The 22,557-nt window shown below is 43.1% G+C and overlaps 3 protein-coding genes and 1 long non-coding RNA gene across 4 annotated transcripts; 2 read left to right on the top strand and 2 right to left on the bottom strand.

The window, feature by feature from the left end:
* Positions 1 to 220: 220 nt before the first annotated feature.
* On the top strand, positions 221 to 2,578 carry cldn29 (claudin 29). The gene has a single exon (XM_076031870.1). It carries the CDS (start codon positions 1,003 to 1,005, stop codon positions 1,633 to 1,635), a length of 633 nt encoding a protein of 210 aa, XP_075887985.1. The 5' UTR covers positions 221 to 1,002; the 3' UTR covers positions 1,636 to 2,578.
* Positions 2,579 to 2,641: 63 nt separating this feature from the next.
* On the bottom strand, positions 2,642 to 5,822 carry LOC142891935 (claudin-4-like). The gene is made up of 2 exons (XM_076031873.1): positions 5,162 to 5,822; positions 2,642 to 3,659 (listed from the first exon to the last, which is right to left on the bottom strand). The coding sequence occupies exons 1-2, from the start codon at positions 5,666 to 5,668 to the stop codon at positions 3,045 to 3,047; spliced, it is 1,122 nt and encodes a 373-aa protein (XP_075887988.1). The 5' UTR covers positions 5,669 to 5,822; the 3' UTR covers positions 2,642 to 3,044.
* Positions 5,823 to 11,957: 6,135 nt separating this feature from the next.
* Positions 11,958 to 17,782, top strand: LOC142891936 (claudin-4-like). The gene is made up of 2 exons (XM_076031874.1): positions 11,958 to 12,906; positions 16,377 to 17,782. Exons 1-2 carry the CDS (start codon positions 12,274 to 12,276, stop codon positions 16,788 to 16,790), a joined length of 1,047 nt encoding a protein of 348 aa, XP_075887989.1. The 5' UTR covers positions 11,958 to 12,273; the 3' UTR covers positions 16,791 to 17,782.
* Positions 17,783 to 17,825: 43 nt separating this feature from the next.
* Positions 17,826 to 22,542, bottom strand: LOC142891937 (uncharacterized). Its single transcript, XR_012927340.1, has 3 exons — positions 22,403 to 22,542; positions 21,534 to 21,736; positions 17,826 to 18,080 (listed from the first exon to the last, which is right to left on the bottom strand). It is a non-coding gene; the product is annotated as an uncharacterized LOC142891937 (long non-coding RNA).
* Between the last annotated feature and the right edge of the window lie 15 nt (positions 22,543 to 22,557).

Genomic DNA, 22,557 nt, shown 5'->3' with positions numbered 1-22,557 from the left:
CACTGACTACAGAGAGCCTTTTTCTCTTTTTTGATAAATCTCTCACTATAAGACTCATTTCCTTTTCCCTGTCTGCTTGCATGTGCTCTCCACACCATTCAACATGTTTCTTTTCAAATCTTAATTCCCTCTTAGAGAACTGTAAATCTCTCCATGAAAGCAAAAATGTGCACTTTGCACTCTCCTTATGCCTTTGATCATTTTTTCCAGATGATGTGTGTGTGTGTGTGAGTGACGGTGGAACAAAGGGACAAACTCAGATGTGTTTTTCTCTCTTCTCCCACTTCTACGTCTATGAGTTGGAGCTCTTACTGCTTTGTTCTTGTCATGTTGCGTGACCAGAGCAGCAATTAGAAAAAATCATTTTCACCTGAGCTCCAGCCAATGAGCCACAGCTGTTCTGTGTGTATCTGTTCACAGGCAGATCAGTTTGATGGCCATCGCTGCCACACCCACTGTTGCAAAAGAGGAGTTCCCAAAGAAGTTTGTAGACATAGAATGGTATCAGTTATATGATATTTCAGAACTATCAGAACAAAGAAATATTTACTGATAAAGAAACTTGATGAGGATGGAAATAATTAAAATGTATTCATTTAGGCACTAAAAATATTTTTTTGTCCAAAAGTAGCTGCTGAAAATAAATAAGTAAACATAATTCAACAAGTGTAGTTTCTTTCTCTTAAAAATGTATGAAATCAAAATATAACGTTTTTTATATTTTACAAAAAAAAGGTCTTCTTTTAAATTCCCGACCTTGTAGCTATGTGGCTGCACAATCAAACTTTCTACTTTTTTCCCTTTATTTGTCTGCTCCACTGGTGAAACAGAGGGGCCTCTTTGTCTGGGAGAAACACTTGTGAGCTCAAAGGCAGCATGATGAATGTTTATATCTGACCAGCGAAGCCAAAAGCCACCCAGCGGAGGGAGTCCGGAGGTGATAAAAGCTCCCCCACAACAGCAAAAAAAGACAGCACACACAGGAGCTCAAGCAGAAGGACGATGGCGTCTCTGGGGCTGCAGATACTCGGCGTGGGGCTGGCCGTCCTCGGGTGGATCGGAAACATACTGATCTGCATGCTGCCCCTGTGGAAGGTGTCGGCCTTCATCGGCAACAACATCGTGGTGGCACAGACCATCTGGGAGGGCCTGTGGATGACCTGCGTGGTGCAGAGCACCGGCCAGATGCAGTGCAAGGTCTACGACTCCCTGCTGGCCCTGCCGCCGGACCTCCAGGCGGCCCGGGCCATGGTGGTCATCGCCATCCTCTTCTCGCTGTTCGGCGTGCTGCTCTCCGTGGTGGGCGGCAAATGCACCACATGCATCGGGGAAAAGGGAGCCAAGGCGAGGGTGGCCATCTCGGCCGGTGTCTTCTTCCTGCTGAGTGGAGCTCTGTGCCTGGTGACCGTCACTCTGCCTGCCAACACAATCATCAAGGACTTCTACAACCCCATGGTGCCGGACGCCCAGCGCAGGGAGTTGGGAGCGTGTCTGTACATGGGCTGGGGCTCTTCGGGACTGCTGCTCGTCGGCGGCGCCCTCCTCTGCTGCCAGTGTCCATCAGGAGGCGAACGCTACAGCGCCGCAAAGTACTCTGCACCCAAATCCACGACGCCAGGGAAGGAATTTGTCTGAGTTGCTGCAAAGTACAGAAAACTGCTAGGCTTTTTTGTTTTTTTTAGTAGAGAACACATAAGGTGATTTTTCCTCTTAGTCTTATGATGTAGCTGTAGAAAGACTGTAGACAATCATTTAAACAACATTATTTTTCTTGTTAAAGGAATGCCACTAACCCCCTTGATTGTTATTCTAACCGTTTTAAACTGTTTTTAGATTTATGGCATCAACATTTCTCTTCTGTTCATTCATTGATAGCTGAAAGTAATTGTTCAAATCACCTATTTTCATATATGCTGTATGTCTTTTTCAAAGAACCCCCCCTCCAAAACATAATAATTATTTATTCAATTTTAATTGAATTTTTTTTTTTCTTTCTGGTCTGCCTTTTTGTGTGTTACTACAAATGTCTGTAAAAAAGAAGAAAAAAAAAGGAAGGAAAGAGAACCGTTAAAACAGATGGGGCTGTATTTCAACCCAACCAGCCCTGGCAGATGTGTTGTCACTGAGCATAGTGTAAATATCCATTCTCTGGAGATATAAAAGTGTTCCTTGGCAACATGGATCCAAGCGCATGCAAAGCACTGTTGTCTCGGCGGGTGACATCTATCTCACTACAGACAGAAACCGTAAATTACTGTCCCAACACAAGGGAGCCACATTACAGTAGGGCAAACATTTCGGCCTGATACAGTAAATTCTGGGCCCTGAAATCCTGGATGTCTTTATTCAGGAGGCAAGATCTGGTTTTGTAGCAAGCGCACAAAGAAGACAAAGGGGAGATGTTGGTTGGGATGCAGCTTTATTTCAGTCTACCAGTGATTAATTAACAATTGTAACGTGATTTTTGATTTTGATTATTTACATGAACAGAAAAGACCCTCATTGTTACCTTTTCTAAAATAAAACCAATAAAAGCCTCTTTCTGGTGATCAATTACAGGCATTTCATACAAATAAAATGCATCAGTTTTCATAAGTCAATGTTTTCCGCTAGAAATGAAGGACGCAGTATTTGACATGTTTTAGGGGTCTGAAAACATATTTTGATTATTTTTTATTTGATATGAATGTGTTTCTAAATATTTTGTCTTCACATCCATGGTCTCAGTCCAACTTCTGACAAATGTTTCAAGTGAAAAAATAAAAAAATAAAAAGACAAAAAGTTAAACATTGGTCTCTCTTGTTTGTAGAGATGCTAATCTGAAAGCCTCAAAAAAAAAAAAAAAAAACAGTCCATGAAATTATACAACAACAAAGTTCAAAGAGGCAGCATTTGTTGTCAAATACATGAATTATTTGTCTTTTGTTCTCTTTATAATAAAAAAGCATCCTCGTGGAAAACATATCTTGAAGAACATCATCAAAATTTTATTTTAAAAATTCTGCTGCTAGCTTTAGGTGTAGCTCCAGCCTGACCTGAACACTTACACGTAATCGGCATTGGAAGACGCGGCTCTTGCTGGGGCGAACTTGGCCGGGATGTAGGGTCGCTCCACTCTGGACGGGCAGTTGTGGCAGAGGAGGCCTCCCCCCAGCAGCAGCAACCCTGCAGAGCCCCAGCCCAGGTAGAGTGCCGAGCCCAGCTCCCTTCTCTGTGCCGCCAGTACCAGAGGATTGTAGAAGTCCCTGATCACCGCGTGAGCCGACCATGAGACCGGGATCAGGATCAAGAAGGCAGCCACGACAAACATCACTCCAGACACTACGCAGGCTTTGGCCTTGGCCCCCTCGTCCTCCATACAGTTGGTGCACTTCCCGCCAACCAAAGCCATGAGGATGCCAAATATCCCCACGATCACAGAGATGATCACCATGGCCCGAGCCGCCTGCAGGTCTTGAGGCAGCGCCAGCATGGAGTCGTAGACCTTGCACTGCATCTGGCCCGTGCTTTGGACCACGCAGGTCATCCACAAGCCTTCCCAGATCACTTGCGCCGTGACGATGTTGGCCCCCACGAAAGCGGTGACTCTCCACATGGGCAGAGCGCAGGTGATAATGGTGCCCAACCAGCCGATGAAGGCCAGAAGCACTCCCAAGATCTGAAGGCCCTGAGAGGCCATGTTAGAGATGAGAAGAGGAGAAGGTCGCTCCAAAGAAGTAATGGGCTAGTTGTGTTGTTAGATTCTGAGAGCAGAGGAGCACGGCAGCATGATCCAGCAGCTCCAAGAAGTGTTTGTGGTGCTTAGATGCTGCAAGGTGCCACTGTGGGAAGGAAACCCCTTTCCCATTGTGGTTCCAACTTTCAGGGTGGAGCTTCGAACAAAAGTAAGGAGGCCTACGATATCAGACACCTGATATCTACCTGCCTTGTTCTGTCTCTGCCCATTGTTTCCCCAGCGCAATTCAAGCTGGGCTAACCTGGAGTCTGCTTCCAGGCTGGAGACAATGGCTCCACATCCCACCTGTGTGCGCACACAAACACACAGCTACACAAAGCAAATCCCCCGGGGGCAAACACCAACGTCATGGCTTGGAGAAGTTCAGCAGAAATTGGAAGTGGTGTTTTTCAGTCGGGGAATTAGAGGGACTGACGTCATTGACGATATTAGTAGCCATTAAGGAATTAAGCCGCAGCAAAAGAACGTTGCAATTTATTTTAGATCTTTTAGTTTCTTTTTTTTTTTTTTTAGAAGTTATCCATTTACTGTGACCTTTGGAATCATTAAAGAACTTGCTAACTTGAGAGTGTGGAGGAACACCTGCACCTTGGCGAAAGTTTGCTCAAAGACTGGTTTCTGGCTGACGGGCCGGTTTCCTCAGCCACACCTAAACCTGCTGAACAAGACACTCAAACAAAAGGTCCTTCTCAAATGGACAAGTTAGGGTGTCTCAGTTCTTTCTAACTTGTCTGGCTCTGATATAATGTTGATATAAAGAATATATAAAGTGTTTCATTGTGATTTCGAGAAATGGTTAAGACTAATATTAGTGTAATAAAGAATTTGTTTACTTGTCATGCTGGTGGTGTGAAATGAATCAGGTTCAGGGAAAATGCAACCAACAACAAAAATAGAGACAACTATCTCAGGTTTGAATAGAAAATATTTACTTAGAGTTAAAGGAATAACATACATCATTTGCACACATTTTTGTTGTTTTCTTTTTACAACAACCCACATACAGTTAATTGAAATTATATTGCGATATAAAACACTTTAAAGAGAAAAAAAGAGGTAAAAATAACTAATATATCATATAAAACAGCAGGTAACAGTGCTAACAAATTGGAGTAAATGTCCTCCTTTGGGTGTGGTTCCTGTCTTGCCGTGTATTTTCTTGAGAAGCTCAAGAAGTAAAAACTCTGGAATACTTCAATCAGTTTCCTCAGAATTTCACAAACACTCAACCCAGTAGCACCAGTTCGTTTGCCCTTTTGCGAGAGCTTCTCACACTGATTTCTGGATTAGACGTAGTCTTTTCCGGACGCCGGCGCTGAGGCCTCAGATCTGGCAGCTTTGTACCTGGCGGTGTAGGAGTCTTCATCCTTGGAGGGGCAATTGCAGCAGAGCAAGCCTCCTCCGATCAGCATGAGAGCGGACGCCCCCCAGCCGATGTAGAGCGCGGCGCCCAGCTCTTTCTTCTGGGCCTGGATCACCAGCGGGTTGTAGAAGTCTCGGATGATGGTGTGGGCCGTCCAGCACACGGGGATGAGGCAGAGGGCCCCCGCGATGATGAAGGTGACCCCAGAGGCGATGCCCACCTTCTTCTTGGAATTTGGATCCTCCACGCAGTTGGTGCACTTCCCTCCGGCGACGGACAGCAGGATGGCCAGGATCCCCACCACGATGGAGATGATGATCAGGGCCCGGGCGGCCTGGAGGTCTGAGCTGAGGGCCAGCATGGAGTCGTAGACCTTGCACTGCATCTGGCCCGTGCTCTGCACCACACAGGTCATCCAGATACCTTCCCAGGTGGTCTGGGCGGTCACGATGCTGGTCCCGATGAAAGCGGTCACCTTCCACATGGGAAGGGCGCACACCAAGATGGCGCCGATCCAGCCGATGATGCCCAGGGCAGTGCCCAGCATTTGAAGTCCAGCAGATACCATCTCTGACAGAGGACTGTTTCTTTCAATAGAACTTTAAGAGCTAAACCAGAACTCCTCGCCTTCCTACCTCTTCAGCGTTGTCGGCCTGTTTGTCTCTGCAGGCAGTGGCAGTTAAACAGGTTCACTTTGTCGAATGGGAGAGGATTAGGAGAGGGGCAGATTCATATGACTTCCTGGCTGGAAAAAGGAGGAGCAATCAGCCCCTGCTTTGCAACTCCTCCTCCAGAAAGCCGCAAATTAACATGTGTGCCAAACGTGTGTGAAACCCTTCCCCAACAGTTGCTCTGTGCGGGCAGGGTAGGATTGTAATTTGGAAAGATGAAATTTTGTTTTGTGTGTTAGTTCCAATTTTGATTATTTTGTTTTTTCATTAAAAAAAAAAATGTTTTCCTGTCCTGCCCACTCTGCCCTTACCTCCCCCCAGCTTCACCTGGAGCACTCAGAGGGCGGAGTGACGTCCTCGGGGTCTGTGAGCGACAGACCAAATATGGCCGTCTGCTCGTGACACTGTCGGAAACTATGGGTGACATGTTGCTGAGCGTCGTGCCGGTCTTTGTGAAACACCAGATCGGGTTATGCAATGTTTTGGTCTCGATTCGTTTTTTCGATTGAATGTGTTTACATCAATCATTGTCAAACCCTGTGTTTTAAATTAGGTCCACTTTGTTGTTCTTATATTAAATGTTTATTAAGAAATGCATATTTGTTGCTAGTGGTCATTTGCATATAAAACAAAGGTTTTTAACATCCTCATGAGGGAGTTGAAAATTGTTTTCCAAGAGCATTTTTTTTTTTTTAAAGGAAAGAGACAAAGTAAAAAAAATAATGTAAACGGAGCCAAACAACTTTAATCTGTGGAAACATGTTGTTTTCCATTCTTCAGCATGGAAAACTAGTTAAAAATCACAAGACTAAGTCATCCGAAGAAGCAAATTAATGAAAATTAAATTTCTTCAAAATTGAAGGGTGTGTGTGCTGATTTCTTGAAACCGACGTTTAGTTGTTTAGTTGTGACACACAGTGACCAAAACTATGAGTCACCAAAACAGACACACCTTCCTGCCTCAACGTGACAACAAGGCCAGGTGGCAGCGTCAGTTTCTCACAGCAGGGTCTGATTGGACTTATTCAAACTGATTGCTCTACTCTGATTGGTGGACTGAGTTAAAGACGTTTATACTCAAAACCATCACACACACACACACACACACACACACACACACACACACACACACACACACACAAGCAAACACTACACTTTGAATCTATTTTCTGTCTTTGTATGGTCAGACTGAGGGCTGATTGTGATTGTGAACAGACAAGTTCTGTGTTCAGAAAAGATCACAGAAGATTGCTTCTTGCAGACGGAAAGCTACAGAAAGAAGTGTGCAAGTGCAGTGGCGCTTGACAGCTCCAGAACTTTCATCTTTGAAACGCGGCGTCACTCTGACATAAAAGAAGAAACGTTTAAGCGTTTCGCCCTTTGACTCTGCTATTTCCCGCGCTGTCCATTAGAGGGCAGCAGTGTGCGCTGAGTGACTGTGATTTGCTGAGTTGTTTACTCGCTTGTACCACACACACTGCGGACGCGAAGGGTTCACTCAAGTTCAGTTGTGACTCAAAGGAAGCAAAGGTAAACAAATAAAAAACAACAACAACAATTTCCTCAAGAAACAACAATGAACTTTTACACACAAAAAAATACTGCTTGCTTTTTTGCTCCACAATGAGACTCTGAATACAGTGTCTAGAGATGAGATACCTAATTGTGAAACTGCTGCATCAACACGCCTCAAAGAGCTTTCAAGTGCAGCTCAGTGACCATGAATCTCGCAGCAGCAGGTTCACTCTCCCGATCTGAAAAAAAATTGATTACTCAGTAACTAAGGCTCTTTATTTAGAGCAGATTGTCGTGTGACCTAATTATGATTGGACTTCTGTTGGAAAGCTCCATCTGCACGTGACATGGACAAAGGTCCAAGATTGGTTTGAATATATTTCAAATGTGGCTTTTCTTTCATCATTTTGATGGTCAATACAACCAGTTTTGTTTATTTGCTTATGGCCAGGCAGTTTCTATTATGGCCCATAACATGTCATCTCTGCCACTTTAAGAGTTTCTAATGACTGAAGATGGACCAATTCACTTTATAACGTTGTCACAGTGCCAATTTCCTCCAGAATTTCCAAAATTCTGAAGGTTCATCCTGCTGGTGGCAGGAATCGCTGTGCAGGACCTCCCGGCCTATTAAGCTGATGTGATATGACAGTATCAGTGACGGTCATATTCACACAACTCTACTCAAACATTGTACTTGCACTTTTTATACATGTCTGTGAAGGTTCTCAGTCATCCAGGTCATCTTAAAGTAGAAAGGTTGAGTTCGGGCAACTGGACTTGTTCTTGTGACCTTGAAGACGTTTCGCCTCTCATCCAAAAGGCTTCTTCAGTTCTGAAAAGGGGTTGGAGAGTCCCAGGTATTTAACAACCAGGTGGTTTGGGTGGGGCTAAGCCTGATGGTACCTATTATTAGCCAGGTGTGGAAATCAACCCTTCTACCACTTTTTGTACAGTAAAGTCCACTGACACAGCTCCATGAAGGAGCGCAAGATTAATTATCTTAAACATGCAACTAAAATACACCCTTTCACTTTCAAAGATAATTGTAGCGATCCTTGCCGGCTTCAAGCTGCACAAACCTGAAACCAGCATACAAAGGACAGGATTTAACGCTTGTCACCACATTGGTGTTAAAAGCAGCTAAAGGTTTCTACGCTGCACAACACAGTGGTAGGCCATCAGGGCCAGCAAGGCCTTCTCTGCTGGCCTAAACATTCTTAGAAAAGTACATTTTTCCAAAAATATGATAAGAAAGTTATTCTCCATAGTCTGCTCTTTTTGCGTCATATTATACCCACTTGGTGGTGCTGCTTCCGTTGTATATTACAGTAGAGTTTTTATCCAATCACATTTCAGCAAGCAAGCCGAATCGACAACGCAGGCTCCTGTTCGCTGTGAGTGAACGCACCACCGTCAGTTGCAATAGCCAATCAGATCTCGAGTCTGCGATGCCAGGACCAGAAGGTCTACAGTGAACGTCACACGTACGCGTCCTGTGATTGGATGAGCCCTGAGAGCTTCTAAGACTAACCTCAACATGGAAATCTGTTTGCCACCACAGCAAACCCGAGACGGCTGAAGGAGAATTAAAGATTTTGTCGGCAAATCATCAGCAATTTACAATGTAACTAAAATGCCGCATTGGCACAGCAGCTGCACCAACGTGTTACATTGTTTAATTAATTAGTAGTTTAATACTTTGTTACATTATCGTGTTGTTGGTGTATCATATGAAACGCGACAATGCCCAGTTTATTGGACATGTTTGGACAAGAGTTTAAGAGTAATGTTGGTGGACTTATTAAAACTTTGTTGAGGAATCTCTTAAAATCACCTTTTATTGGTAATTTGACAATATGTTTGACGATATCAGTGGCCTTGGTTTGCTACTCTTAATTGTGAATTTAAATGTTAAAAGAAAGTTTTGCTCGATTATGTCACCTACATGAAGATGAGGTGCAATAGTTTAGGGTGGACTAAATATGACGACACTGAGAGCTAAGGTGCGAAATGCTCGGCCGGCCACTGGCACAATGTATACCTTTGTTAGTATCATGTTTTTGTTCTTAGTCATAACTTAGATCAGGGTTTCGATTCGCAATCCATCACCATCTGGGTGATGAATCGGCTAGTCGATTCTTCATGTGCGTCAACCACGACATGCAAAGTCATTAATTTTGGGATTATTCTGTAAATAGGCCCATTTAGCCACTATGATCACAACAGCTACGGCCTGCCACTCAGGATATTCATGCAGTGGTATTCAGTTACAACCCCACGTTCCCAAACATCAGATGAGCGGTGATAGAAAAATAAATGGACGGATGGACAGGTAACAAAACAAAAAAACTACAGAACAATGGTAAAAATGCACAGTGACAGATTAATAAGCGTAAACAAGGTAAATAGCAGTAGTGGAGCCAATGATTATTAATGGGAACCTTTGGCACAGGACGGCACAAGATGTCAGTATAAAAGGATGAATATAATTTTGTGACTACCAGTGTTTGCGAAGGGAGAGGCTGAAGATAGGGAGTGTTTTTTGTTTGTTTTTTTGTGTGTTTATATCTTTGGAGGAAGCAAGTAGTTCACTATGTTGCCCGCGGTGGCCCAGGAGCAGCAAAACAATACAAACGTAGCTGCCTGCTTTAAAAAATAAATCTACATATCTTGTGCTTTTGGCCCTCAAACTGTGAGAGTCTTCTATATTATCATCCATGCCTGTTATAGTTCTGACCTGTTGGCTGCTTCACTGTGCTGGCGGCAGACAGGAACTATTGTGTTGTAGCTGAACTTCGTCTGGCTGCTGCCCTAAAAGATAAAGCCGCTATTCACACTGCATATCGAAATGCGGTCAAAACACACCCTGCTGAGTTTGATGGATCACCTGAATGCTTGTGCGTGAATGCATGTGTGCGCATGCGTGCATGTGTTTGGAGAGGAGGAAGAAATCAGTCTGATACAAATATGCCAAAGTGCACCAGGAAGTTGCAAGGTTTGTAATCCCTCTGCTAACTGAAACTCCCTTATCAACCACTGTGGAGGGATATAGAAATTCAGTGAAACTTCCCACACATGCACAAATATACCTCAGCAGAAAAATATCTAGGAAGTGTTTTCAGTATTTTTAAGCAGGGCACTGTTCCGAGTTACTGTTCTGTGTTAAGAACTTCAGGGAAACTTGCTGAATATTTGCTGCTCAATTTTCCTTCTGGAAATTTTAAAAAGTTCCAACCTTGATCAACAGATCCAACTGTATTAAATACAGAGAAACACGTGACATTGAGAAGAGCTTTGTCAGCAGTCTGGTGTGTTCCTGTGTTTTGAGTGCACAACGTCTCAAATGGGCATTTAAACAGCAAATTAACAGAGTGGAAAGTTACACATCAACCTGACTGGCCGCCGTAATGAAGTTAGTTTAAGCTACTTCCTTAGCTACTCCACACACACAAAACAAAATCCTGCTACAATGTTACTGAGTCCACTCCAGGCTCCCAGAATCCAATACGGCGGCCCATTCATTCGAATGGAGTTGTTCAACCAGTGTGACGCCACCAGAGTCCACCATTTTGAAAACGCTTCCTAGTTACTTCCAACGTGTGAAGCCAATAGAGCATGTAGCAGTTGTGCTGGGAATAAAACCGTTTCCGGGGATTTGCTAGTCTTCATAAATGTTTCTTTTAGAAAGATTAAAAGTTCACCACTTAAAAACCTAGAAAAAAATATTAACTGTGTTTCTAGTATTTGGAGGTGTCCTGTCAGCCATTCTATAGGTGTGTATTTTTGTGTTGCAGTCTACAGGAAAATGCTTTTTGGGCTGCATGGTATTTTTGGCTACAGCACCTTAAGTGACCACTGGGGAAATTGCTGGGTCACCATATTGGCAGTCGGGTATCGAGTGAATTGAAGCTGTTGGCAAATTAAGTTTCAATCATTTATTTATATTGTAATTTGAAGACAGTGGTTGTTGAGATCATTGCAACACAAGAAATTAACTTCACTTTATACTTTCAATATAAGATGTCTATCTAATTTGTCAAAGCCAACAGGTGGGAGCCCACTCTTGTAAGTAGCAACTCCTTTCTAGCGGGTCTAGTTGTGTTTGTCAATTGTATTTTACTGTTCCTACGCCCGTAGACTTACTGACTCGCTGACAAAGGCACAAGTTCACATGTGTTGACTATAAAAAACTGTCATGTTGAAATTTAGACTGTAAAAGTCGGACTCGCAAACAATGTTTTTTTTAAAAAAGGGAACAGCAACACAAAAGAAACTGAAAAAGTGTGCTGTTTGTTATGTGCCAAGGTTCAATCTGTCGCTTCCAGTCAACACACACACGCACGCACGCACACACACACCTATTAGAATACTTGTAAAAATGTGTGTTACATTCTCATGTGGTCACCTATCAACCACATAAAAAAGGCCCTGCCTTGGCCACTTATTACCTCCTGACAGCAATAAAACAAACACACCCAGCGCTACCACGGGCAAAAGTTTAAACCATAAAAAAAAGGCCTCCATTTGAAAAAAAAAAAAAAGCACACAAAAGCAAACCAACACCCCTTCAAGGTAAATGAGGCCAATGCCCAGCAATCACCTGATTGGCTTGGTTTAGTTTGTGACGTGGCCTGCAAGGAGGGCCTGGCCCCTCGCTCATAAAGCGATGAACACATAAGGGTCACCGACTTCTTTGGCAGCTCAACAACATCTCGGCAGAGAGAGAGAGAGGGAGAGAGAAAGAGAGAGAGAGATAAAGAAAGAGAGGGGGAGAGAGAGAGAGAGAGAGAGAGGACACAAACAGATTGACCACGTCTGGATCATTCAGCTGAAGATTCGGTGGCAAAACTACCCACGTAGGAGGCACCGCTGGATAAGAGAAAGACGGACTAACGAAGAGCAAAGACTTGACTGACGTGGAACCGAGAGGGAGAAGAAGCGGGAGGTTGCAAGGCGAAGAGGGAGGCTCCTCATCTGGGTGAACATGGCGTCTTTCGGGCTGGAGCTGACTGGGCTGGGGCTGGCGGTGCTGGGATGGGTGATGTCCATCATCAGCTGCACCTTGCCCATGTGGAGGGTGTCGGCCTTCATCGGCGCCAACATCGTCACGGCCCAGAAGTTCTGGGAGGGTCTGTGGATGAACTGCGTGTTCCAGAGCACGGGCCAGATGCAGTGCAAAGTCTACGACTCCATGCTGGCGCTGCCGCAGGACCTGCAGGCGGCTCGGGCGCTCACCATCATCGCGCTCATCATGGGCTTGGTGGGCCTCCTCATCGCCGTGTCGGGGGCAAAGTGCACCAACTGCATTGAGGAGGAGGCGGCCAAGGCGCGAGTGATGATCGCCGCCGGCGCCATCTTCATCACGGCCGGCGTGGCCATGCTGGTGCCGGTGTCCTGGTCGGCCAACACCATCGTGGTGGAGTTCTACAGCCCCGTGGTCCTCACCGGCCAGAAGATGGAGATCGGGGCGGCGCTGTACATCGGCTGGGCCTCGGCGGCGCTGCTGCTGATCGGGGGCTCCATCCTGTGCTGCAGCTGCCCGCCGCGGGAGGAGAAGCCGCTGCGCTACAGCATGCCGGCCCAGAGCCGCATGGCGTACTCGGCCGCGCCGCGCTCCGTCGCTCAGAGCTCTTACAACAGAAGGGACTACGTGTGACAGAAGAGCTACGGAAAATACCATTGCCATTTTTCTTTTAAACGCTTGTTCTTTTTGTTCCGTGAGCAAAATTGAGGCAAACATCCAAATCACAATGTCTGAACTGAAACAAAATGGTGGAGGAGGCCAACCTGGTGTTTTTTTTTTGTTTGTTTGTTTTTTTTTACCAAGTTTGGTCAAAATACGTTTGAGTTGAGAGATCAGTGAAGTAATATATAACATGAAGTTAAAGGACCTAAAGCTGAATGGTCCTGTTTACAGTCACAACTGTTTTTGTTTTTTTCGTTTTTTTACACCGGTGAGGATTAAGATCTGAAGAGACGTTGAGATAAGACCTAAATAAATTGGTTGGTTTTTTGAAAGAGATTTTACCCTGTCGACACTTTTGACTCGACATTGTAAATGTTCCTCTTGTGCCAAAGATGATGTAAATACTGCATATCACACTGACAGCTATGTAAGGCTGGCAGTGATACTTTTCTGAATGTTTTGACTGTGGTGAGTTCTAATTGTCTTATTTTACCATACTTGTGTGTTGGTGGTCGGTGGAGTCACACATGTTGGCAGACGCTGTCCAGCCAGATTGAGCTCACTCACTGAAACAAGGTCATGTTCATTGATACTTGCTGCGTTTAAAAAGAAATAACTTTTCTATGAATGTGGATGCTTTTATATAAGGTTCTTTTATTGTATAAATGTTAAATGTATTGAAGTTTTATTGAAATGTGGGAGTCTGACTTTATTTGAATGCTTTTCTTTCATCGATCCACCACTGAAATGGCTTATAATGAAGGACATGTAAATAAATACAAATTTACTGACTAAAACACAGTGTGAGCTCTATTTTTCCCCATTGATGACAACTGAAAAATTTGAATACTAGTATAGACAGAAGTGTTTTGTAGGGCGATCTTCTGTGAGTCCAATCGAAGTGCACGTGACGGCTCATTTCCTGATGGGGAGGGAATTTGTCCCCTGCTGTGTCAGACCTAATGACTCCAACACTGATACCAGCCCTGCCTGTTTTGATCAGTAAAATGACTCATCCGTTTCTTGACAGCTGTGTTAAGATACAATCAAGGAAAACAGCAACATAAATATATTTTGAATGACAACTACAAAGACAAACTAAAGAATAGACAAAATTTACCGTGAATGATTTTTTTTTTTTTTTTTTTAAAGATGACTAATTTTCTCCCAAACAAAATGAAATACTTTAGCAGCAGTACAGATTAGAATAACAGAATAACAGTATGACAACCATTACCATTGCATTACTAAAGATACCAATATTGGAAACACACAACCTGGCAGGAAGGTTGTGTGTTGTTTCATTGTGTGTTGTTGTGCGTTGTTCATCAAGTTTTAACCGCTTCATTATAATAATTCAAAATCACTTGATTACATGCGCAAGAGGAGCCACTGTTTAAAAAAAAAACATTTTGAGTGGAATTCATTACAAGTTTGCATTAAAAAAAAATCCAAATCGAACATCACAGACTGAAATAATAAAACCAACTGGCGACAAACATACTGTTCAGCTCACTGTTATTGTTTCACCCAAGGCATGTGACACGGAGGGTTGGACGGCGAGTGTTGCAGCACTGACACATGCCACAGGTCAAAACAGGTGCAGCTCACCTCCAGGTTGCAGCTCTTATCTCAGCAGAGATGCAGCAACCGACGTTTTTACGTAAACACGAGTAACTGACTGATGGAGACGACAGTGTTACGACAACAAATAGAGCCCCCAAGGTGTAAAGTCTGCACATGGTTGTGATGTGTATAATATGCACCTGGTGGGGTAACAATAAATACGGAACACACAGTAAGTGAGAGTCAAGGGATCTTGACAGGACTATAGAAAGGTATGTGAATAAGTGCAAAAATCAAAGAAATTGGTTCCCAAACGCCTGTCCAGCAGTTCAGCAGACACAGTGAAAGTCTTTTGGGATTTGGGTTTTACATAAGTCTGACTACGGCGGCAACTTTTAAAGGAAAATTTGTATGAATTCTATTAGGAAGTACTTTAAGAATTAAACATATTGTTTAAAGAATCTGTTTAAAATGCTTGTTCCTGTGGAATACAATACTGAAAATGTATTGATAAAAATAACAGGTCACCACTAAATATTTAGTAGTAATAATAGTTTAATAATTGTTTTCCATCTTTTACTTTTGAGGAAAATAAATTTGCTGCGCAATTTTTCAAAGGGTAAAACCAAAAATGTTCCGACATTGTTTCCAGACTGACCCGTCGGCCAGATTAGAGGGTTTAACCGATACTGAGGAGACCTTAGCGTGTGTGTGCTCAAGGTGTCTGGGAATGGACCTATTGTGTTTCCTCTCTGCTCATATTTACTCTGGGTGCAGTTATTCCGGTTTCCACTCTGGGATTGTTTTTCCTCACGCTTGATCCCAACTGCAACCAGGAAGCAACAAAAGGCCCAAGCGGCGTGTTGGAAGGAGTCTGATTGCATGGGTCAAGCCAGAGCTAGGGGGTAGTGGGGTGGGGGGTGTGTGTGTGTGGGGGGGGGGGGGTGAAGGTAGCCGAGCGACGCTCTATTTGTGAACTGAATCTCTCTCTCTATACGTATATATATATACACACATATATACTGTATACACAGTATATATATATATATATAGACAGAGAACATACATGCAGTATATATATGTCTCTCTATATACACAAATATATTTACATAGACATACATATATATATATATATATATATATATATATATATATATATATACTGTATATGTCTTTATCTATATATATGAATCTACAAGGTGTTTTTTTTTCTTACAGCAAGAAGCTGCCATCCTATCAGCATCCAACCACCACCATCCATACAAAGATGTGCACGCACACAAACACACACACACACACACACACACACACCTGCCTCCAGCTCCCCTCCTCCACAGGTGTCGTTATATTTGCAAAGACAGCCTCCTCCTGACATCATCACGGAGCAGGGGGGCGGAGAGGACTCCTCCTTGTTCACCTGAGGTATAAAGGATATCTTGTTTCCGTGGCAGCATCCCAAAGCCACATCACAACCATCTGGCAGGTGCTCGCCACTTTACACAGGGACAGTTGAAGCACAGCGAAGGACAGCGAGGAGGAAGTCTTAACTTCCTGGTTGTTTTTTTTTCCGCATCTCTCGCTTGTCGCTGGGAGGCAGAGCCGACATGTCGATGGGCATGGAGATCGTGGGCATCGCCCTCGGAGTCCTCGGCTTCCTCTTGACCATCGTGTCGACTGCCCTGCCGATGTGGAGGGTGTCGGCGTTCATCGGTGCCAACATCATCACGGCCCAGGTCACCTGGGAGGGCCTGTGGATGAACTGCGTCACCCAGAGCACGGGCCAGATGCAGTGCAAGGTCTACGACTCGCTGCTGGCGCTGCCGCGGGACCTGCAGGCCTCCAGGGCCATGATGATCATCTCCATCATACTGGGCGTGCTGGGCGTCCTGATCTCCATCGTGGGCGCCAAGTGCACCAACTGCATCGAGGACGAGGCCGCCAAGGCCAAGGTGATGATCATCTCCGGGATCTTCTTCATCCTGGCCGGCCTGCTGGTCGTCATCCCCGTCTCCTGGTCGGCGCACGTCATCATCCAGAATTTCTACAACCCCATCCTGAACAACGCCCAGCGCAGGGAGATCGGCTCCTCGCTCTACATCGGCTGGGCGTCGGCCGCCCTGCTCCTGATTGGCGGCGCCATGCTGTGCAGCAGCTGCCCGCCCAGGGAGAAGAAGTACAAGGCGCCGCGGATGGCCTACTCGGCCCCGCGCACGGCCAGCGCAGGGTACGACAGGAAGGACTACGTCTGATAGGACAAGGAATTCTGAGCCAGTGCATTGAATGTTTAAAGTGAGTGCTGTTGCGTGTCTATGTGCGTGTGGGTATTTTTCTTTTTTAATTACTATGGTTTTAAACCGTCAGGTAAAAAAAAACCAGGAAAAGACTCCGAGATGAAGAAGAGTGTCTGGTTGATCTGTCGGCTGCACTTCACCTTTTAAAGAGTGGAAAAGGCAGCTGGATAAGATAGGCGCGTGTGTGTGGTGTGTGTGTGTGTGTGTGTGTGTGTGTGTGTGTGTGTGTGTGTGCTGTGAATGTGTTTCTCTCACAAGTCCAATTTCACTGATACTTTCGGGTAAAACAGCTTTTACCATTTTTTTCCCAGACCATGAGACGAAGGAGGCTGCTCTCGTTTTCAGTTGATTTGCTTGTGCAATTGTTCTGCTGCTGTGTGTGTATGTGTGTCATCCCGTGTGTTTGTGTGAGTTTTGCATAGAATATTTGCTTAGGAAAGTTTCTGCAGAGACTGAAACTAAACCTGTCGGTATGACCCCAGGTAACTTTATCTTCTCCTTCCTGGTTTGGTAGTTTGAAAATGTGGAGGAAACTGTTTCAGGGGCCAAACAACCTCTTCTTCATTTCAATATATTTCCTCATATTTAGCAAGTTTGTGTATATCTAAGCCGCATATTCAACTTTGTGTCTGTGTGTCACATGTAGATTTGTGAAATGTTTTGGATAGAATTTTTTTTTTTTTTTTTTGACAAACTGTGTAACACACTGTTGTTTAAAACAAAGAGCCAAAGGATCTCCTCATTGTGTGTGTGTGAGAGAGAGAGTGTGCCTCGCCCTGAGGGAACATGGCAACAGCTGTCTCCAAGCATGATGTGGAGCTTTTATTTTAGTTTTTTCTTTACATTTTGTTACCAAATGCTTTAAAAAATGTCATCCGTTTTATACATGCTGATGCTTAAAATGCTAATTTATATAATAAAATGCTTGGTTGAACATGTCAAAGTCACGACTGATAGTCATGTTTGCTTTCTTTGTCAACGACTCGGAGCGTGTTGTTTCACTGTTTTAAAAATATATTTTAATTCAACTGCGCTAAGAACACTTGGCACAGAAACAAGAGGCGGGCGTCAAACACAATCATTAATCAATAGTGTTTAAGGGTTGGATGTCTTTGTTTAGCCAGTGGCACAGCGGTTAATTCTGTTAAGTCGAAGTCAAACCGTGCAAAGGCGTGGCCTCTCAAGCTGTGGCCGTTCTGCGCTGTGGGGGAGGATGAAGTGGCCCGTTGAGAGGAGAAAGGCACATCACTGAAACAAGAAAAAAAGAAATGTAAAAATCATCATTATTATTACTATTGGTAAAGCTACTGAGCAATCAGTCCACACGACATATTGCTGTCAACTGGGGACTTTGCTGGAAATCAGACTTTGTTTATATTTTATTGAACTTGTAGACGGTTGCGAAAAACCGCTGCAACACGTTCATTACAGTTCAGAAGTCGGACCTCTGGGGTGACCAAGACATGTTGCGGAAACTACTGGATTTAAGCAGAATAAGTTGAACCTGTGACCTACGTGGTATTAAAAGCCATAATTGTGACAGTGACGTAACGTTTCTCTCTCGTTCTAGGTTTTCTAACAACAGGATTCCTGCCTTAAAAATCATTTGAACTTTTTAATTGTTGAAGTCCATTCAAGCTCTATAAATTCCCTGTGAGCTTCCAATAATCAGACACACCTTTTTAACAATATCGCCTTCGTATACATTCTCGTGCACACACTCATACATGAACATGCCACAAACTGGCATATTGACACACTAAGAGCGAACAGCGGTCAGCGAGGTCTCACTGATCAACCTGAAATCCGCCTGCCAACTTCTACTATCCGTCCTCGAAGTAAAAAAAGGTTTGGATGAGATCGGTTTTAATCGCTGTTGCCTCAGCTGTCTTTTCATCTCACAATACCAGCGCGGAAGACTTTGTGTCCTGTGTGTGAAAGACTTAAAAAAAAAAAAAAAGACCCATGAGCTGTAATCTGGCTAAATATCGACGAAACGCACAATCTGCAGAAACAGCAATTATCTGTTGTAAAGTCAGTGACACAAAACAGATTGATAAAGTGAAACAGGACATTCTGTTGTCTATTGATAAAGAGTGGACAAAAACACATGATTCATTTAATTGTTTGGCGTTTTCTGATCAAACCTTTCACATGACAATACATTGAAATGTGTATGTTCATTAATATTCAGATCCAAAGCATTATTTTCTTTACGCTCTATCAGGAAAGATAGGACACGCACTGATAAAATGATAAGTAAGGTGGGTATTATCTTTGCTAATGCCATGTCAGGAAATGTGAGCCTCACGGGGGCTTAAAACTACTTTTCCATAAAATTTCACAACTTATCAGTAAAAAAAAAAAAAAATGGAAGCAAAGGTGGTTTATCAGCTGTGAAACGTTCGCTGCCACCAGGTTTTTACAAGAGACGCACACAGGCACGCACACACACACACACGCACGCATACCCCTGTAATCTCAGAAGGTCAGTGAGTGGAATTTGACCAATTCAGTGGAAAAATGAGAAAAAAAATACCTTAATATGTGAAAATACAGAGAGGGATGATCCAAGTATTATTACAGCTGTATTAAAACAGTAATAATTAGTTGTTCTCGCCGTTGCTAATGTTTTTGCTGGGGTGAAGTGCTGCGTTTTGCCCTTCTGGGAAGGCTTTGATGTGGAACAGGTTTTCCCCTTTTCTTAGTTTCATGAATTTAAATGTGGGTCCATGGGTTATGAGTGAACATTTTGCACTTTTAAATAGGCTCTTGGATCTAATGGCACAAGGCCTCAAAAAAAAAAAAAAAAGCCCACATGGTTGCGTGTGCGTGAGTTAAAAGAAAAAAAAAAGGCAGTAAAAAAGAAGAATAACAATAGAAAACTGAGGGAAGTTGTTTTTTTTAACCATTATTTTTGCCTCTACACATTGGTATTGTGCAGGCAACAGAACAGGATGGGAGTCAATGCCTATGACCTTTCTAAATTCCGCAAAGGTGACCAACGTGTCACCGTCTTAGCGTTAGCGTTGAAGCATTAACACGTGGAGGTTGACAGCTGAAACATTAAAGTTCCCCATCGGCAGTGAGCTCATGTTGTGCTACAAAGCGGTGTTAAATGACAAACCTCTGCAAGTGCTTCATTCTCATTTTTACTTTCTTTTATTCTGGGTACATCGTCTCTGTTAGCGCATCAGTTCATCCACATTTCTCCATAAAGGTCCTTTGAGTTTCTTTGCCAACTCATTTTTCTGTTGTTGAGAGGAAAAGGAGGGACACAATCAAATGTTTCTGTTTTCTGCTGCAGTTTCCTCAACATTACAGATCAATAAAACCTCTCACTTGGCAGCAGTGAGTTTTGTATGCAAAAGGGTTATTTCAGGACATTTGTTGCGTTTGACTTCTGTTCTCTGACTTCTGACACTTCTGACCCTGACAGATGAACATTATGCTCTCCATCCATATTTTTCTGGCAATCTTGCAGTGAGCATGCTTATCAGGGAGCTTTTTCGCTGGGGTTTATGACTTAATGAGCCATGAAACCATTAAAATCTGTAAATACAGATAAAAACTGAACTGTTGAGAAAGACTGAAATAGCAACTAACTGGACAAAAATGCTTCTAGTCTCTGATAGCGATGCTGTCACAATGGATGCGTGACTACCTTTCTCTTTATGTCTATGACATTATTGATTTGATTGATTTCTTTGGAATACAGTTTTAAAAAAAAACAAGAAGTAAGGTTAAGAGATACACCGAAACAAAAACAAAAAGACCAGAAAATACAAATCAAAATAGATTACGTATTACGACCAAAAGGTCGGAAGATGACAAGTTTTAATTGAAACATCTGCAATGTAGTGCAGTGTAAGCCAAATCACATTTTTTGCTCGAGTTTAATCAATGATTTGCATGTCCTCGTTTCCTCGCCAGTTACTCTACAACGCCACTCTTTGACCGAGATGCAGTGCCGCTTGGAGTTTTTTCTAGCCTGCATTTTTTTTTTTAAATATACATTTCCTCATAGATCATGTTTGTTTTACTTCCATTGGAACAACGCCTCAACACTGTGCAGTTTTCTTTACAATTCACTTCAATATTTTTTGGAGGGATGAAAATTGTGTCTGTTTGTTTTTGCATGTTGTGTTCCACACCTCCACATCGTAGGTAGTGTGTTGAAGAATGAATGACGAGTGTGTGGTGACAAGTGATTTATTTTTACTGTACATAAAATAGCATTTGATTTAGCAGTTTTGTATTTAATTGTACTTCACTTGTGACTTCCATCTTAATTTATCAATCAAGACTTTTTTTTGTGTACTCGATTTCTCTTTTGGTATAATTTATCATGAATCTATCAAGTGTTTAGAGCAGGCCTTTAATGGCCTTTAATATACATGATCGCTGTGAAAGTAAAGAAACCAGTATCTGGTAATTAGACATCCACTTAAGTGCTTCTCCATTTGATTGCAAATAGAAAATTAATAAGAAAAATAATTTACTCATAAAGGCATGTTATTTATTATCTATGGCAGTTGTGATATCCACAGTATATTGATTCCAAATCAAATATTGTTGTTTGCATTATAAAAATAAATAAATAAATAATAATAATAATAATAATAATAATAATAATAATAATAATAATAATAATAATAATAATAACATTGTAATTGTAGTTGCAGGACAGAGCACATTTACCACTTTTCATTTGTCTCCTTGTCTCTCAGCCAGGCTGCAGCAGTTGCCATCCCTTGGGCCTCTTCCTTGTGCCATCCCTATGGTGACGTCTCACTGCGTGTTTTCCCCCAGCGAACGTGTCTCCCATAGCAATGAGTCCAATTAGTTATGTTTGGAGACAGAGCAAGGGAGACCATGCTCGCCAATGATTTGTCTTCTGGTTACTGTGGAGGAGAGGATATATGTGTATAACTTTAGAAATGATTACCACTGAAAAAAAAACGTTTCTTTATACTGTGTTCCTGAATTGCAAACAAACAACAACATAAGCATTAACCTACATAGGTTTGTAACGTTATCACAGTCAGTATCATATTAACAACAGGATATTAAAGAGAAAAAAAACTTTGTTGGAATAACACACACACACACACACACACACACACACACACACACACACACACACACACACACACACACACACACACACGGATCAGACTGACATCAAAGATTGTTTGCCTTAGTGTGCCACCCTAAAAGGCTTACCTCCTTATCTTAGGTCTAATCTTTTCTACAACAGTTCTTTGAAAACGTGTTGGGGATTTGACACTGACCCACATCCTTGTAGTGGAACAAATATTTCCATAAATGTGGTACTTTGACGCCGCCTAGCGTCTGAACAACGTATTCCTTTACAGATTTAATGCAACCCAGATAAGGCATGAACGACCTCAACACTAACCCGGAAAAGATTTCACTCATTAATTATCAGTGGGGGGCCTTTGTTCAAATACTCTAAGGCTAAAGTAACAGATAATAGAGAGCAATTCTCGCCAGAAAGGAGTTCTCTCTTCACGGACACACAGGCTGCTCTCTCTCGTCATAGCTACCTGGGAGGCCACACTCGGGAGAGTGCACACTGCACGGCGATACTGTACGTCTGACGTGGTGACGTCACAGCAGCTGTTGACAGGCGCTAATGTAACAGTCCTCTGCCGCTGTCATCCTCGGTGCTTGAGATTCAGCCCATGCTGTTGTTGGACTG

The sequence above is a fragment of the Nelusetta ayraudi genome, unplaced genomic scaffold (assembly GCF_046127955.1).
Source record: "Nelusetta ayraudi isolate G7.1 ecotype Tasmania unplaced genomic scaffold, CSIRO-AGI_Nayr_v1 ptg000033l, whole genome shotgun sequence".
Classification (NCBI taxonomy): domain Eukaryota; kingdom Metazoa; phylum Chordata; class Actinopteri; order Tetraodontiformes; family Monacanthidae; genus Nelusetta; species Nelusetta ayraudi.
Note: the sequence above shows the minus strand (reverse complement) of the source record. Positions and strands in the feature narration are given on the sequence as shown.

Coding starts and splice junctions, on each gene's coding strand:
- LOC142891935 (XM_076031873.1), bottom strand. CDS start 5,668: ATGGTATCTGCTGGACTTCAAATGCTGGGCACTGCCCTGGGCATCATC. Junction 3,660..5,161: donor CGCTCTACATCGGCTGGGGG/GCGTCCGCTCTC, acceptor CAGGGCCTTCAG/ATCTTGGGAGTGCTTCTGGC.
- cldn29 (XM_076031870.1), top strand. CDS start 1,003: ATGGCGTCTCTGGGGCTGCAGATACTCGGCGTGGGGCTGGCCGTCCTC.
- LOC142891936 (XM_076031874.1), top strand. CDS start 12,274: ATGGCGTCTTTCGGGCTGGAGCTGACTGGGCTGGGGCTGGCGGTGCTG. Junction 12,907..16,376: donor ACTCGGCCGCGCCGCGCTCC/GTCGCTCAGAGC, acceptor CGGGACCTGCAG/GCCTCCAGGGCCATGATGAT.